Below are 18,667 nucleotides of genomic sequence, written 5' to 3' on the forward strand. Positions count from 1 at the left end.
CAACAGATCCGGCTCCGGGTAAGCTCCCGCGTGCGCAACGCTGCGCGGCACAGGCCCAGGGGCGCGTCACAATCTTACTTTAATTTTTTTCTTAACTTTTAGAGTTGCTATTGTGTATGAAGAGTGCATTCACCAAGGAGATAACTGCCGTAGATTGTACAGGGGTCAGGGCCATGACATCTCATGTCTATATCTTTGGTCACATATCCTTTGCAGACATTGCAGTGAGTTGCAGGTTGTATTGTAGATAATCTAAAAGGTAACTGTATTTAAATCATCTGTTATATAGCAAGTGCGAAAGAGCTTACGAGTGTGATTTATTTTTAAATGTGATCTGGCTTCAATGGGTCAACTGGACTTTTTTTTGTTTTTTTACTATGTGTTAAAAAACTATCAAAGTGTAAAAAGATAAAAAGGGCAATAGGGTCTCTTCTGGGTCTTAAGGTTGGAGATTTAGTTGAAAGCCGCCCACCTGTAGGGGTTGTGTGTGACACAACCACTATCATAGGCTAGTTGTCAGCTGCTGCAACGTCCACATATTTGTATGTAATAGAAAGCCATAGTAAGTGAACTTCAAGTGCGCTGCTGATTCAGGAACAAATCAGAACAAATTAATTAAAAGTTGTTTATTTGTCTTCGGACTTCAAAGTTCTCATTTGAATATTTGCTACTACCACCAAGATTTGACCCACAGCGGCTCCGTCCAGGCCCTCACCCAGGACTTCAGCGCTCTCCGCGGTGGCATTTAATTAATTTGTTCTATGATTCGTTCCTGAATCAGCAGCGCACTTGAAGTTCACTTACTCTGGCTTTCTATGAAAAAACTAACAAAGGCAACTAGCTGCCAGCACGGAGAGGCCACCTGCCGGTGATCCATCTACTCCCTGTCAACACAGTAGTTTTTCTTCGAGCTGTTCTGTCAACTGGGCATGACTGCCAACTTCATGTTGATTGGCAACTGGCTCCGCCAAGCGGGGCAGCAGTGAGCTGGCAGTCAATCAGCATGATGACAGTCTCACCCTGCTAACAGAGCAGAGCGGAAAAGAAGCCGCTGATTTGTTGACATGACATCAGCAGAAGCAGCTGAATTGCCAGCAGGAGTGGTCTGTGACCGCTCTGTGACGGCAAAGAACGACACCAAGTACAACAGTTAGTTGTTAGTTAGTGCATATGCACATTTTTATAAAGTCCTGGAAATCCCCTTTAAGTGTGTGACTTGTGATTCAGTAACTTTGGATTCGGAAAGTTTAGAAGGTGGGGGGGTAACTTGTATTAATAAACTTTTTGTATTATACTTGCTTATTTATATCTGTCTTGTGAAATCCCCATTAGTAATTTGTGCTCCATGCTTGATAATGCCATCCAGTGTATATCTTGTAGCATGTACAATGGCATGTAAAAGTTTGGGCACCCCTGGTTAAAATTAATGTTATTGTGAATAGCTAAGCATGTTGAAGATGAAAAAATGATCTCTAAAAGACCTAAACTTGAAGATGACACATTTCCTTTATAATTTAGGCAAAAAAGAATATTTTTTCATCTTTTACATTTTAAAAAGGAAAATGGGCCTATGCAAAAGTTTTGGCACCCTGCATGGTTAGTGTCTAATAGAACCCCCTTTTGCAAGTATCACAGCTTGTAAATGCATTTTGTAGCCAGTCAAGAGTCTTTCAATTCTTTGAGGGATTTCCATCCATTCTTCCTTGGAAAATTCAACCAGTTCTGTGAGATTCCTGGGTCATCTTACCTGCACTGCTACTTTGAGGTCTAGCTACAGACTTTCAATGATGTTCAGATCAAGGGACTGTGAGGGCCATTGTAAATATTCAGCTTGCATTTTGAGGTAGTCTATTGTAGATTTTGTTGTGTGTGATTTTGTTATGATCATTATCCATTTGTAGAAGCCAACCTTTTTTCAACTTCAGCTTTTTTACAGATGGTGTTATATTTGCATCAAGAATTTGTTGAAATTTCATTGAATCCATTCGTCCCTCTATCTGTGAAATGTTCCCCGTGCCATTGGCTGCAACACAACTCCGAAGCATGATTGATCCACCCCCCATGCTTAATGGTTGGCGAGATGTTCTTTTCCTGAAATTCTGTGCCCTTTATTTCTCCACACATACTTAGATCATTGTGGCCAAAGAGTTTTATTTTAACCTCATTGGTCCACAGGACTTGTTTCCAAAATGCTGCAGGCTTGTTTACATGTTCTTTTTCATACTTCTGATGCTGAATTTTATGGTGAGGACACAGGAGATGTTTTCTTCTAATGACTCGCCCATGAAGGCCATATTTGTGCAGGTGTTTCTGAACAGTAGAACAATGTACCACAACTCCAGAGTCTGCTAAATCTTTCTGAAGGTCAAGCCAGGAAGCATGTATCTACCTTCAGAGGATTGAAGCTTGAAGAGGACTATTTGCATATTCCAGGTGCCTTCTGGGAAAAGCGAAGAGTCTCCTTCAGCTAGAAGATCGTTGGGTACAGCCGGGACCAGCTGCTTGGAAAGCATCGCCAAACCAGGGATTGAAGCTTGAAGAGGACAATTTGCATATTCCAGATGCCTTCTGGGAAAAGCGAAGACTCTCCTTCAGCTAGAAGATCGTTGGGTACAGCCGGGACCAGCTGCTTGGAAAGCATCGCCAAACCAGGGATTGAAGCTTGAAGAGGACAATTTGCATATTCCAGATGCCTTCTGGGAAAAGCAAAGAGTCTCCTTCAGCTAGAAGATCGTTGGGTACAGCCGGGACCAGCTGCTTGGAAAGCATCGCCAAACCAGGGATTGAAGCTTGAAGAGGACAATTTGCATATTCCAGGTGCCTTCTGGGAAAAGCGAAGAGTCTCCTTCAGCTAGAAGATCGTTGGGTACAGCTGGGACCAGCTGCTTGGAAAGCATCGCCAAACCAGGGATTGAAGCTTGAAGAGGACAATTTGCATATTCCAGGTGCATTCTGGGAAAAGCGAAGAGTCTCCTTCAGCTAGAAGATCGTTGGGTACAGCCGGGACCAGCTGCTTGGAAAGCATCGCCAAACCGCGCGCCGTTTGATTTGTTTATCCTAGGGTATCACAAGAAAGAAGACAGACATCAAGTCAGCAGGGACAAGGAGCAGCATGGCAGATGTGACAACCTACATGGTGAGCTGCAACATGTGCTACATGTTCACAGATCGACCAGAAGCTGAAACCAACTTCACCTGCCAGAAGTGTAGACTACTGGCTCTTTTAGAAGAAAAGGTGCGGGGACTGGAAGAAAGAATTGCGACATTAAAACTCATCAAGGAAAATGAAGACTTCCTGGACAGAACAGAAGCGTCACTACTGGTCACGGAAAGTGAAGGAAGCGTCAGGGAACCTCCAGAGGCAGACAAGTGGAGGCAAGTGACCAAAAGAAGCAAGAAGACCATGGAGACACCACCAACCACACAACTGAGAAACAGGTTCCAAGGACTTGTGGAGGACGAAGATGGCACACCTAAGGATGAGGAACTACCAGCAAGAGAAGTATGCTGCCTCCCAGGGGCGAAGATCAAGGATGTTACCGATAGGATACCGAAGCTCATCAGTTCCAAGGATGTCCACCCATTTCTTCTGATACATGTTGGCACCAATGACACGGCAAAGAAGGACCGACCGACAATCTGCAAGGACTTTGAAGCATTGGGGAAGAAAGTAAAGGAACTGGATGCGCAGGTAGTTTTTTCTTCTATCCTTCCAGTAGACGGGCATGGCGTCAGGAGATGGAACAGGATCCTTGATGTGAACAACTGGCTGAGACGATGGTGCAGACAACAAGGATTTGGATTCCTGGACCACGGTGTGAATTACCTCTATGACGGACTCCTTGCCAGAGACGGACTACACCTCAACAAACCCGGGAAACACACATTCGCCAGGAGACTCGCAACACTCATCAGGAGGGCGTTAAACTAGAAGAAGAGGGGATGGGAAGAAAAACGCCGGACACGAACATGCAACCAGAGAACATACTAATGAAAGATATGAAGTGCGACAAAGAAGGTACAAGACAAGATACTTGTAAGGTAGGTAAGAAAATTTCTAATACAATCCACAGGGAGAAGATTGGAACAAAACAAAATCGTGTAAACTGCGTGCTAGCAAATGCCAGGAGCCTGACAAACAAGATGGATGAACTGGAAGCAGAAATATCTACAGGTAACTATGACATAGTGGGAATAACAGAGACATGGTTAGATGAAAGCTATGACTGGGCAGTTAACTTACAGGGTTACAGTCTGTTTAGAAGGGATCGAAGAAGTCGGAAAGGGGGTGGAGTCTGTCTATATGTAAAGACGTGTCTAAAGCCTACAATACGGGAGGATGTATGGGAGGGAAATGAGGAGGTCGATTCCTTATGGGTGGAGATACATGGGGCAAAAAACAATAATAAAATTATCATAGGAGTCTGTTATAAACCACCAAATATAGCAGAAGCCACGGAAAGTCTATTAATGAGACAAATAGACGCAGTAGCAAAAAATAAAGAGGTGATTATTATGGGGGACTTCAACTACCCCGATATAGACTGGGAAACTGAAAGCTGTAGATCTCAGAAAGGAAACAGGTTTCTGTCAATTATCAAAGACAATTATTTGTCACAACTTGTGCAGGAACCAACTAGAGGGACGGCCCTTTTAGACTTAATATTAACTAACAGGCCAGACAGAATAACTGAGGTGCAGGTCGGGGGGCACCTGGGAAATAGTGACCACAACATTATACAATTTCACATGTGCTTCAGTAGGGTGCCCAGCAAGGGAGTCACAAAAACACTGAACTTCAGGAGGGCAAAGTTTGATCAGCTAAGAGATGCCCTTCACCTTATAGACTGGGATAGTATCTTTAGTAATAGGAGCACGGATAGAAAATGGGAAATTTTCAAAACAGTCCTACATAGTCACTGTAGAAGGTACATACCTTATGGGAATAAAAGGGCTAGGAATAGGAGGAAGCCAATGTGGCTAAATAAGGAAGTCAAGAGGGCAATGAAAAACAAAAAAAGGGCTTTCGGTAAACTTAAACAAGAAGGCAGTGAGGAAGCGCTAATATCTTATAGGGAAAAAAACAAAATCTGTAAGAAACAAATAAGAATAGCAAAAGAGGAGACAGAGAGACTAATTGCCAAGGAAAGTAAAACAAATCCCAAACTGTTCTTTAACTATATAAACAGTAAAAGGATTAAAACTGATGGAGTTCGCCCATTGAAAAATAACCTGGGTAAAATCATAGAGGGCAATGAGGGTAAAGCAAACCTACTCAATAGCTTCTTCTCCACTGTTTTCACAAAAGAAAACAATTTATCGGAGGAAATGCGGAGTGATAAATTAAACCCTCCGCTAAATATCACCCACCTAACCCAGGAGGAAGTTCAGAAACGCCTAAATAATATCAAAATAGACAAATCACCAGGCCCAGATGACATACACCCCCGGGTACTAAAAGAATTAAGTAATGTGATAGACAGGCCGCTGTATCTTATATTCAAGCACTCTTTATGGACAGGGACTGTCCCACTAGACTGGCGCCAAGCAAATGTGGTACCAATATTCAAAAAGGGGTCTAAAAGTGACCCTGGGAACTATAGACCAGTCAGCTTAACGTCTGTTGTGGGTAAATTGTTTGAAGGATTTCTTAGAGATGCTATTGTAGAATATCTTAATGATAATAACTGTCTAACTCCATATCAACATGGATTCATGAGGGATCGCTCCTGCCAAACAAACCTGATCGCCTTCTACGAGGAGGTGAGCTCACAGCTGGACCAGGGAGAGTCAGTGGATGTTGTATACCTTGACTTCTCCAAAGCGTTTGATACCGTGCCACACAAAAGGTTGGTATATAAAATGAGAATGCTTGGTCTGGGGGATAATGTGTGCAAGTGGGTAAATAGCTGGCTGAGTGATAGAAAGCAGAGGGTGGTTATCAATGGAGTAAGCTCAGGGTGTGTCAGGGTTACTAGCGGGGTGCCTCAAGGGTCTGTCTTGGGCCCTATATTATTTAATATATTTATTAATGATCTAGTGGAAGGGTTGCATAGTAAAATAGCAATATTTGCAGATGATACTAAACTTTGTAAAGTAGTTAATACAGATGAGGATAGGGCACAGCTACAGGAGCATTTAGATAAATAGGGGAGTTGGGCCAAAAAATGGCAAATGGGGTTCAATGCCGATAAATGTAAGGTCATGCACATGGGAAAGAAAAACAGCAGTCACCCATACATATTAAATGGGAAACCGTTGGGGAAATCTGACATGGAGAAGGACCTGGGCGTCTTGGTTAATAGCAAATTAAATTGGAGTGCCCAGTGTCAGGCAGCAGCTGCGAAGGCAAATAGAGTCATGGCATGCATCAGAAGAGGAATAGGGGCATATGATGAGAACATTGTTCTTCCTCTGTATAAAGCGCTGGTAAGGCCACACTTAGAATATTGTGCACAGCTCTGGGCTCCGGTGCTCAGGAAAGACATATTGGAGCTAGAGAGGGTACAAAGGAGGGCGACTAAGGTAATAAAGGGAATGGAGGGACTAGAATACCCAGAGAGGTTGTCAAAATTAGGCCTATTTACGTTGGAAAAGAGAAGGCTTAGGGAAGACCTCATAAACATGTATAAATACATCAGGGGGCAGTACAGAGATCTCTCCCATGACCTGTTTATACCAAGGATGGTGACAAAGACGAGGGGGCACACTATGCGTCTGGAGGAAAGGAGGTTCCTGCACCAGCATAGAAGGGGATTCTTTACGGTCAGTGCCGTGAAACTCTGGAACTCTCTGGGAGAGGAAGTGCTGATGTCCAACTCACTTAAAGAGTTCAAGAGAGGCCTGGACGCCTTTCTTGAGAACAATAAAATTACATCTTATGCTTAGTGATAGCTAATTAATCCAGGGATTTAATCTAACTGCCAGATTGGTGTCGGGAAGTGAATTTTTCCTCAATGATGTAAATTGGCCTATACCGCATGGTTTTTTGTTGCCTTCCCCTGGATCAACGCTGCGGAATAGCTGCAGTGCACAAGAAATAGGCTGAACTGGATGGACGCTTGTCTTTTTTCGGCCTTATAAACTATGTAACTATGTAACTATGATCAATGACGAGAGGGGAAGAAGCCGCGCACATGCGTGAGGTAAATATAGCGCTTGCCATGGCGCCACACTTGCAAGTTATGTTTTCACGACGAGAGGGGCGTGATAACATGCTAAGTGGGCCGACTAGTCTGGGGACACTAACGCTCCCACGATTAGTCAAAGACCTCATTAGCATAGGGAACGTGGAGGTTATAAATGCTTTTTTATAGCATTTATTTAACTAAATTATGCTACACAGGACTGGTTAGGGAGGAATTTTAGCACACTTGGCTGAATATTGTTGGTTTAGAGGGCACGGAGGACCTGACAGGTTCCCTTTAACTACATTTCGAACTTGAAAACGCATTGCTATATTTTTATAGCCTTCTCCTGCTTTGTGGGCCTCCACCATTTTCATTTTTCGAATGTGAGGCCGCTGCTTAGAGGAACCCATGGCTGCTGTTTGTTGGCACACGGCTAGAGAAGGCTGGGTTTTTATAAAGTTGGGAATTTTTGCATCATCTGGCCTTTCAAAACGATGATGGAGAACAAGCCATATCCTTAACAGGCTAATTAAGGTCTGAAAACTTGATCAAAGTTGTCTGAGCACACAAATCTCTAACGGTGCCCAAACTTTTGCATCGGCCCATTTTCCTTTTTGTAATATTCAAAATGTAAAAAATGCCAATTTTTTTTTTTGCCTAAAATACAAAGGAAATGTGTTATCTTTAACTTCAGGCCTTTTAGAGATCATTTCATCTTCAACTTGCTTAACTGTTAACAATAACAGTAATTTTGACCGTGGGTGAGCAAACTTTTACATGCCACTGTATGCAATCCTAGTTCAGCCATTTGAGGGTGCATGCTGCTGTGTGAGATGTGTGCATGTTGCACAGTTGAAAGCCCAGGTACTGGATCTAAATAAAAAGCTGGCAACACTGAGATCCATTGGCAATATAGAAAGGAATTTGCTGCTCATTGAGCAAGTGCTCACTGGGGTAGATGTGGGGGAAGATCGTAGTATGGAGCTTCAGTACAGTGGGGCAGCTAGCTGGATGACAGTTAGAAGGCAGGGCAGAGGGAAGAGTACCAGAGAGGCTAGTCCTGATCTGGCACACCCCAGCAAGTTTGCTAAATTGGCAGAGGAGCGTGGTGTCAGTACAAAAGTAGCACTGCTGCAGCAAGCACATCCTCTGTAAGCGGGGGTGTGTCTACTCCAGTAAGGAGGGGAATATGAGTGCAGGACAGGCCAGACAGGGGCTGGTAGAGATGGACTACATTATTAGGGAAACAGATAGGGCAACCTGTCACAAAGACTGGGTTCGTGGAATGGTGTGTTATCTTCTCGGCACTCGAATTCGGCACCCCTGATCGGGTTGACAGATTACTGATAGGGGCTGGTGAGGACCCAGCGGTTATGATTCATATCAGCACCAATGACAAAGTTAGAGGTCAGTGGAAGGTCCTTAAAGATGATTTCATGGAATTAGGATGTAAGTTTAAAGCAAGGACCTCAAAGGTAGTATTTTTTTTTAAAATACTGCCTGTGCCACGTACCACTTCAGAAAGGCAGCAGGAGATTAAGGAAGTGAATAAGTGGCTCAGGAATTGGTGTAGGAAGGAGGGTTTGGGGTTTCTGTAGAACACGGCCGACTTTTCTGTTGGCTAAGGGCTAAACGCTAGGGATAGGCTGCACCTGAATGGGGAGACTGCAGCTGAGCTGGGTGAAAAATGGCTAGAAGTTTTGAAGACTGTTTAAACTAGGGACTGTGGGGTGAGCAATTATTGTACAGCTGGGGAAGATAGTGTATATAGTGACCTGAACATAAATAATGAAATTGGTGGTGGCATGGGGGAGGGATTAGGACCGTCAATACACTAAGCAGGAATAGAGAAATACATAAAGTGCATATACACCAATGTCAGAAGCCTCATAAAGAATATGTAGTAATTAGAATTAATATTTTAGAAAGGAAATTATGATATGGTGGGGATAAGGGAGACATAGCTGGATGAGAGCTACGACTGGGTTGTTAATTTACAGGGCTATGGTCTGTTCAGGAATGACCGTACAAAGAAGCAAGCAGAAGGTGTTTATATGTAAACTCGTCCATAAAGCTCATCCTACGTGATAATAAATGTGCGGTTAATGAAAATATAGAATCCCTGAGGATGGAGATAGTCATAAGGGGAGGGAGAAAGAATAATAAATATATTGATAATGGTTTGTTATATGTCTCCAATAGTGATCTTGCACGCTCGGTACTCGATCGAGTATCCCGGATGCGCGAGCACCATGCTCGAGTCCCCACCTCGCATGTTTGCCGCCTGTTAGACAGCCAATGAACATGCAGGGATTGCCCACCATACACAGTAATGCTGTAGCCATGTTGAATACTTGCATTACTGTGATTGGTCAGCTGCATTGCATCATTGGATCTTATATAATACCCGGTGACGTGATCCTCGTCACACTATCTTCAGGATGCAGTTCAGGGAGAGTTTTTATAGGAGGGAGAACGTAGGTTAGAGCAGGCATCTAGGAAGGGCTTAATATTTTTATTGCAGTACTTGTAAGCTGCTGCTGCAGCATTAAAGCAATAGTCCTTTTCAGGGCTAAATATTTTCCTTTCGTTAGTAAAATCGCTCTTGCATTGAGTGGAAGGATAAAACAGTATTCCTTTTCAGGGCTAAATATTTTCTCTTCCTATTAATACTGGAGAGTTTGCAGGCATATAAATAAATACATAATTTATAATGCGCAAGGCGTGCGGTAAGGGACGGGGAAGTGGACCTGCTGCTGATGGTGCATGCAGAAGTTGAGCTGTGGCACAGGTGATGCTGTGCCTGCTGTGGGAGCACAACAAACATGCCCATCCACGATACTGAGCTTCCTTTCCCACTTTGCATGGGGATGCGGGACACCATTCTTGAAGTCAGAACAGTGCAAACAGGTGGTCGGTTGGAGGCAGATAATACTTCCAGTCTGTTTCCAAGCACCACCCTGTCTTCCACATGGTCCAGTCTCACTAGCTAAGAGTTTGGACCACATAATTCTCACCCTGATCTTCCTTCCGAGTCGTAGGAGACAAGTGATCCAACACTTGGACACTCTGAGGAGCTGTTTACATTTTCATGTATTGATTCTGGCCTCTCACCCTGCACATTTCAAGAGAGACATAAAGAGATCATGTGTAGTGATGCCCAAATATTAGAGCAGCCATGGTCAGAAGAACATGATGGTAGGGAACAGCAATTAGTGTCTCAAGAGGTAGATGATGATGGGACAGTTGCAAACAAGTGATGAAATTAAGTCAACAAGTCTGGAGGACCAGAGTGTGGAAGTGGAAGACGAGATGGTGGTTGATGAAGTCACTGACCCAACCTGGAAAGGTGCCATGCTGAGTGAGGACAGCAGCACAGAGGAGCAGGAATATGCAACAGGCAGGAAGAGACTGTGGAGTGGTCAGAGGGAGAAGGCGAACAACTATTCCTCAGAGCACCCACAAGTGACAAGCTCCCAAGTCAATGGTTAGGTGTTCCTCAGTCTGGTGCTTTTTTTAAAGAAAGTGCACACAATAAAAGAACAGTCATTTGCAACCTATGCCATACCAAGATCAGCAGGGACCAGACCACTACCAGCCTGACCACCACCAGCATGCTCAGGCACAAGTCATCAAAGCACCTGACTAGGTGGGCCGAACGCATGGGTCCACAACCAATGTCTGCAGGTGACTTCACTGCTTCTTCCCTTGTGCTACATGCTTGTCGATCCCCCTGTCCAGGATGCTGGCATGGATGCCTCCCACCTTGCACCTGTCGTTGCACATTCACAAGCACCATCAGCAACCATGCCCAATTCCTTATCCCAGCACAGCTGTCCCTACCCCAGGCCTTGGAACAGAAAAGAAAATACCCAAACACTAAACAGGCACATTGCAAGACTGCTTGTCCTGGAAATGTTGCTGTTTAAGTTTATGGACACTGAGTATTTCTGCAACCTTATGACTGCGTCCGTCCCTTGGTACTCAGTCCCCAGCCACCACTTTTTTTTCCTGGTTTGACATCCCCGCCTTACACCGGCACGTTCCCATAACATCACCTGTGCCCAGAACAATGCAGTTACTGGGAATGTCGACTTACCGACCAACATGTGGACAAGTTCTTGTGGCCAGGGATGCTACATTTCCCTGATGCCACACTGGATAAACCTTGTGGAGGCCGGGACCGAGTCGCACCCCCGGACAGCAAATGTGCTACCGACACCGAGGCCCTAGTTCCATCAGGGTTTGCTCCACCTACTAGATGAGTTCCTGCACCCCCTCCTCCTACTCCTCCTCCTTCTCCAAATTGTCATCTGTGAGTACATCAGCCAAATCAGTGCCTACAACTAGGCATGGTCATGTTTGATAATGGCCATAACCTGGTGGTGGTTCTGAAGCTGGGCAACCTCTCATACGTACTAAGCCTGGCACTTGTGCTCAACTTAGTGATTCAGTGATTTCTGAAAACCTACCCAGATTTTCCTGAGCTACTTGTGACAGTATGCCACATGTGCTCCCATTTCTGCAAGTTAGCTACAACTGCCACCGATCTGACAGTGCTGCAGCAGCGCTTCCAAGTGCCAGCTCACCGACTGGTGTGCAACGTGGCCACGTGCTGGAACTCCACATTGCATATGTTGGCAAGGATCTGTGAGCAGCAGAGGACAGTAGTTGAAAATCAGCTTCAACTTACCCATCGGTATTCCGGTCAGCCTCCACATATAACAACCTATGAGTGGGCATGGACGTCTGACATCTGTGAGGTTCCACAAAACTTTGAGGAATCAACCAAGATGGTGACCGATGATGACGCCATAATTAGCGTAACCGTCCCGCTTCTGTGTTTACGCAAACGCTCGCTGCTCACAATTAAAGAGGAAGCTTTGCATGTGGACCAGGTGGAGATGGCGGAAGAAAGTACACAGGGTGACATTACCCAAACCATCCTCATCTCATCTTTTCAGCGTGAATTGGGTGATAATGTGGGGGAGGAGGCTGAGGAGGAGTATGAGGAACAGTTAATGGTTGCCTGCGTTATAGAAGGTACTACCCACACCAGCTTCATCCTGTCTGTTCAGTGGGGATGGGCTGAAGAGGAGTTAGAGGAGGAAAGGGAGGAGGATGAGATGGAAAGTCATCTTCTTGGTGGGGATGGAAATTTTGCCTGTTGGGAGTCTGGCACGCATGGCTGACTTTATGTCCCGCTGCCTTTCCCATGACCCTTGCGTTATACGCATTTTGGCCATCACTGATAACTAGTTGTTCACCCTTCTCAATCCATGCTATAGGGAGAACTTTCCATCTCTCTTTTCTGTGGTGGAGAGGGCTAGTAAACTGGTGCTGTGGCACCCTGCTGTGCACAGGTACCACAGGACCCAGGGTGCATGGACGGACTTCTCCACAAGAGGCCCTCATTACATACAAACACCTCCACCCTTCCACCTCATACCACCAGAGGGAGCCCGTTAGGGATATATATATGGAGGGTGGAGCCAGGCAGTTCAGTTAGTTGTTAGTAGTCAGACTGAGAGAGAGTCTGAGAGCGTGCTGCCGCTGAGAGCAGCGAAGACGCAGCACGCTGGCTGCTGTGCTTAGGCGAGCCAAGGCCTACAGCACGAGTTGAGTTCTGAGGGCCCCGAGTGTGGCCGACGGCAAGAGGAGAAAGGAGAGAGGAGTTGAGGGGGCAGAGGAGCATCATAGGCTCACCCCGATATACAAACCGGACACCGGGTCCACTCCTACAGGGTCCCTTTATACCCAGTAGGGATAACCGGCATCCCAGGAGAACTACAAGTCCCTGGCAGACCTGAAGCTAGACCCACACAGGACCAGGAACCACGAAGGCCCCAGCGTTACCAGGGATAGTGGTTGCCAGCAGAAGGTCCTACTACTGAGCAACAGGTGAAGGAACAGCACGACACATAAGCTAGGCCCAGTTGCAGGCTGGCCAGGAGCATACAGAGAGGCAGACACAGACTAGGAGGCCTTATACCCGCTCACTGGGGAGAAGTCCTGAAGTGCACCCATCCTACTGAGTACCCTGGACCGTACCTGACATCCGCACCAGTAAAGGTATTGAAGCAAATCCCCTGTCTCTGTCAGTTACTCCTGCTGCGCCATCCGCCTGCACTACAAGTCCCAGCATCACCAAACACCACTAAACTCCACACTGCCCCGGGGGCCCGCTCCGCCTGTGGGGAGCAGAAACACCTTAGCTGCCATCCCATCACCCCCCGGAGGTCTGCAGCAGCGCTGGTAAACCTTACCAGGTACCACAGGTGGCATCACAAACTATTTATTTTATTTTTATTCTCTACCCAAGTTCCAACCCCCCTTTTTGGTTGATTGCCCTGGGCCACGGACCTGGCCGGACACCTTAATATCCCCCACCAGCATCCATAGGCCAAGCTGCCGAGTACCCCATTGCCCCGGGGGCGCGTCAGTGCAATACCAGAAGGCCCTAGTTAAACAACTAGTAAAAAAATTCCCATCTGACAACACTGGCGGCAGAGGTCATAGTTCCTTGTGCAACCAAGGTGGAGAGATAAGGGAGAAAAACACAAGGTCCAACAGAGGCAGGGGAACAGTATCAAAGATCTGGGACAGTTTTATTGCACCCTCTCAGCGCCCAGGTCTTAATGCATTGGGTAGTCTGATAAGGAAGGAAAAGTTTTTGAAGATGGTGAAGGTGTACCAAGCTGACCATCCTCTGTAATTCCTCTGTGCCTTACAACTATTGGATATCCAAGTGGGACGTGTGGCATATCCCTCTACCCCTTGGAGGTGTATACAAGTTCATGGTTTCTTCTTTTTCTTCTCTTCCGTCTCCTCCACCAAATACCAACAAGAGGAATATAAATAGTCAGGAGGGATGCTTATGCAATATTTACCAAATGGGGAAACCCCATATAATACCCCTCACTAAAGACTATAAAATTTAACTTTTATTAAATATACAATTGAAATGCACACTGGGTATTAAAAAACATCCCTGATCTACCTAAACTTTCTAATATAATTACTCATATGTTTGTTCCGATGGCCTCATAGGAAACCACCGTTCATGGCAAAATAGGAAAGTTGTTTATACTAGCACATGTCCCCCCAACATGTTTCACCGCTTCAGCGTCGTCATCAGGGGAAGCCAATGTCCCATCCCCTGATGTTTTTTAATACCCAGTGTGAATTTTAATTGTATATTTAATAATAAATAAGTTAAATTTTATAGTCTTTAGTGAGGGGTGTTTTATGGGGTTTCCCCATTTTGTAAATATTCTCCTCCACCATATCAACAGGGTCATCATGCAGCACTCTCTCCAAATTTTTAGACTGTCATTATACGGCACTTTCTCCAAATTTCCATATAGGCTTTGTGAGTTTCAGAATTCCGTCTTCATAAATCAAACATGATGTGTCTCACCATGTCACACACACCACATGCCCAGATAAGGTAGTAAAATGTTAAAATTTATTTTACCGGTGACTACCAGTGGGTGTAGTTTATTTCCCCCTCTACTATGTCATCTACTGTAGTCATAGGAGACGGCAAAATACAGTTGACCCGGCTATTAAGGGGTAAAGGAGGCATTTTTTTCTTTTTAATTTTGCCTTATAGACAAGTCATTATACAAGAAAGAACGTTTCCTAAAATGTTTTTCATGTAAAATCCATTTTATATTCGGGTTTTGTATAGTTTATTGTCAGCCCATAAAAGTGGAGTCATACTCTGACAACATTGTTCCTAGCAGCGACCTGGGAGTCAGAGATGCATCCAGGAATCTTCCCCATGCTGACCCCATTCCATTTGAGTGCTGTTTCCATCCATTTCAGTGATTCTCATGCCCCCCCAGACCTCCTGATAGAGTCTCCTATTGACTTCCATTATACTCGTTACTCGAGTTGAGCCCGTCCAAGCACCCGACCTTCTTGATTTTAGTATTGAGCACTAGAGCATTTTAGTGCTTGATCTTCACTAGTCTCCAAATATGATGGAAGTGGCATAAAATATTCTTATAAAGCAAATAGATGAGGCAGCGAATAATGGAGAAGTCATTATTTTGGGGGACTTCAACTACCCTGATATAAATTGGGGCGTATAAACCTGCAGGTCCAATAAATGAAACAAGTTTTTGGCAAAAATGAAAGACAATTACTTTCCACAACTGGTTCAGGACCCAAAAAGAAGAGGGACAATTCTAGACCAAATATTGATCAATAGGCTGCATATCAAATATACGGGTTGGGGGGTCACTTGAGTAATGATGATCATAAAATAATATTTTTTTATGTATCCTTTATTAAGATGTATAGCATTTAGAGAAATAAAATAATAAAATAATAGGGTGATGATGAGGCATTAAATAATTATAGAAAAAAATATTGTGGCTTTAAAATAAAAAGTTGTACATTTGAGAAAAGTGGGACTAGGGGAAAATACAGTATGTGCAACTGGAATAACAACTGGCTCAGTGATAGGAAACAAAGGGTGGTTATTAATGGAACACACTTGGATTGGGTCACTTTTAACAGTGGGGTACCACATGGGTCTTTATTGGGCCCTCTTCTTTTTAACATATTTATTAATGATTTGTAGGGGGCACAGAGAGTAGAATTTAAATATTTGTATATGATACTAAACTGCAGGGTAATCAACACAGATGAGGATAATTTAATATTACAGAAGGATTTAAGTAAGCTTGAGGCTTGGGCTGGGAAATGGCAATTGAAGTTTAATGTAAATAAATGTAAGCTTATGCACTTGGTGAAAGGAAATAAAAATGCATATTTATTTACTAAATTGTAAAACATAGGTTATACTCAATTTTAGTGTCAGGCAGCTCCTGCCAAGGCAAAAAATATAATGAGGTGCATTAAAAGAGGCCTCGATGCGCATGCTGAGAACATAGTTTAGTCTCTATACAAGTCACTAGTGTGGCCACACTTATAATACGGTGTACAATTTTGGGCTGCAGTGTATAAGAAGGACATAGCTGAACTAGAGTGGATGCAGAGAAGAGAAGCCAAGGATATTAAGGTAATGGGTGAGCTGCAATTACAAGACAGTTATTAAACTTGAGGTTATTCAGTTTGGAAAAATGAAGGCTCAAGGGTGATCTTATTACAATGTACAAATAAATGAGGGAACAGTACAGATAACTTTCTAATGATCTTTTTACACTTAGGCCTGTGACAAGGAAAAGGGGGCAGCCTCTACATTTAGAGGAAAGAAGGTTTAATCAAAATCACAGATGCAGATTCTTTACTTTAAGAGCATTGAGACTATGGAATTCTCTGTCACATGATGCTGTAATGGTTGAATCATTATTAAAATTCAAGAAGAGTCTGGATGCTTTTCTTTTTTCCCTAAAATGGAGATATAAATATCTGCCCCATGGGGTTTTTGCCTTCCTCTGGATCAACGTGTTAGGCTGTAGGTTGAACTCAATGGATTTATGAGTCTACCTTCAACCTTAAAAACGATGAAACTATGAGGCCTGTGACCTCTGCCAGTTGACTATGAGCTTTTGGATACATTTGGTGTGACTACATCCTAAAAGAATTCTTTAGAATAGTTTGGGACGGGGATTTAGGCACTTTCAATTTTGTAATTTTTATGTGACTATATATGCTTATATGCTAGAAATGTAGGTGTATTTGCATCAACATCTAATAAAATGTATTATCTGGTGCACAGATTCAGTTGTACGACTTGTCGGTGGGACAAAGATTAGTGAAGGAAGAATTGAAGTTTATCACCGTGGACTGTGGGGTACAATATGTGATGATCATTTTGACATTAAGGATGGTAATGTGGTGTGCAGGATGCTGGGATATGAACGCGCTAATTCCACTGGCATTATGTTTGGTCCAGGTAATTATTTTATATTAAGAATTATTGTTCATTTATTGCTCTTTTAATAATATTCTCAGATCATACGACAGAGTGTTTTTTTTTTAAATGTATGATCTGTGCTTTTTCTAAGTCAGCCAATAGAATAAGCAAACGGAAGATGGACGGATTCTTCTACTTTTAAATGTTCTTATATGTGTGTGTTTGGCTAGTGCTTGTAAAATCTTTGTTTTTTACTGCTCCTTGCAAATGGGACATGCCAGTGCTCATTGGACATACACAGTGCTTACAAGCTGGTAAGCTTGTAAGCACTGCTCTGAGGCCAGCCGGTGACACTGGAGAATGTGGTTTGCTCATAATTCCAACCACTTCACTCCAGTCCCACAGTACTTTGTATGCTGTGGAGGTAGAGCTGCCTTATATAGCAGCATTGTGAATGCACACAGTTTAGGCCAGAGGCGTGATGATGCTACTGGTGTGAACTGTCACCTAAACAGGAGTGCCAGTAACCAGTAAGCCTGAAGGAAGAGGAAGTTGTGAAGATGGAACTAACCCTTTAAATCGAGTAAAAAGATCACTAGCAACTCTATAATATAATGTTGTTATCCTAAAAATGTAATCTGTTTAATGCAAAAGCCTTTTGGATAATAAATCTTTCATGTTGTAAGCATCTGTTGCTCTGCAAACAGCTTTTAAAGTTACCGTCCAGCCCAAATTCACAATTTTACTACTCACGGCAAATGTATAGTTAAAATACCTGTTGCCCTCCTAAAGTTTGTTTTTTCTGGTCCCCCATTTTTATCTTGACAAAATGGCCAGGGCAGTTCTTTGAAGTCAAACTCTCCCGACCATTGTCTCCTGATGAATCAAAGCTGATGACATTGATATCGTGTCCATCTAGTATTTATCTTCACTTGCGGAAATGGGGCAATGAATGCGACTTGTAAAAACTCACTACATATTCTGGAATCCATTATGTAAAAATGAAAAAGGAAACCAGAATGATTAATCAGCAGCAGAGATTTCAGGAGGAGGGTAGGCTCGTCCATTTACAAGTGCTTGTGATTTGTGAATGGATTACATACAAGTCGATGCAAAGTGTTGATGTGAAAAACCAAACCAGTGGTTAATTCACAAAAAAAAATGCTATGGTAAAGTCATCTGTGGGAAGCTACAAGTGATTATTATACTTCCTTATGTAGCATTCTCAGTGTAAGTTTTACCGATTGGTCAGGTTTAGTAACAATCTCATTATACAATTTAATTTAGCAAAGCTGAAATGACTTAAAAATGTTTCCCCTTTCAGAAAATCTTGGTTTGTTAGAAAAAAATAATCTGCTGTAATCAACCTTCATGGTTCTATGGCTGAGTCTCTGTCACTGCTCCAGTGTCTGGTATTGCCTTCGGTGCTGATGTCAGGTCAACAGTTAATCAGTGAGCTCAGCAGGGGGCGTACTGTCTACATGGGCAGAGCTGCTAACTTAACCGATTGGCTGCCACGCTGTTGACACGACTGCAGCACCTCAACCAATACCGTACACTGAGATCAAAATGCGCTTCAGGACCAGCATTTTCTGAAAAGGGACAACAGGAGTTAACTATAGCTGTATATGTAGAATAAATGTATATCTATAAAAATCATTATTTAAAACTATAGTTCATTACAATGATTTCAGCTTGTAGCTAG

General features: G+C 43.6%; 1 protein-coding gene across 2 annotated transcripts in view; it reads left to right on the forward strand.

The window, feature by feature from the left end:
* Positions 1–18,667, forward strand: part of LOC141158951 (macrophage scavenger receptor types I and II-like) — a 110,302-nt gene that overhangs the window by 89,745 nt on the left and 1,890 nt on the right. For both annotated transcript variants that reach the window (XM_073645419.1, XM_073645420.1), the window contains exon 9: positions 16,825–17,001. In XM_073645419.1, coding sequence (XP_073501520.1) covers positions 16,825–17,001 — 177 coding nt within the window. The remainder of the gene's footprint in view (positions 1–16,824; positions 17,002–18,667) is intronic.

Source organism: Phyllobates terribilis, unplaced genomic scaffold (genome assembly GCF_046119375.1).
Source record: "Phyllobates terribilis strain yellow unplaced genomic scaffold, ASM4611937v1 Scaffold_1__5_contigs__length_1240528914, whole genome shotgun sequence".
NCBI classification, from domain to species: domain Eukaryota; kingdom Metazoa; phylum Chordata; class Amphibia; order Anura; family Dendrobatidae; genus Phyllobates; species Phyllobates terribilis.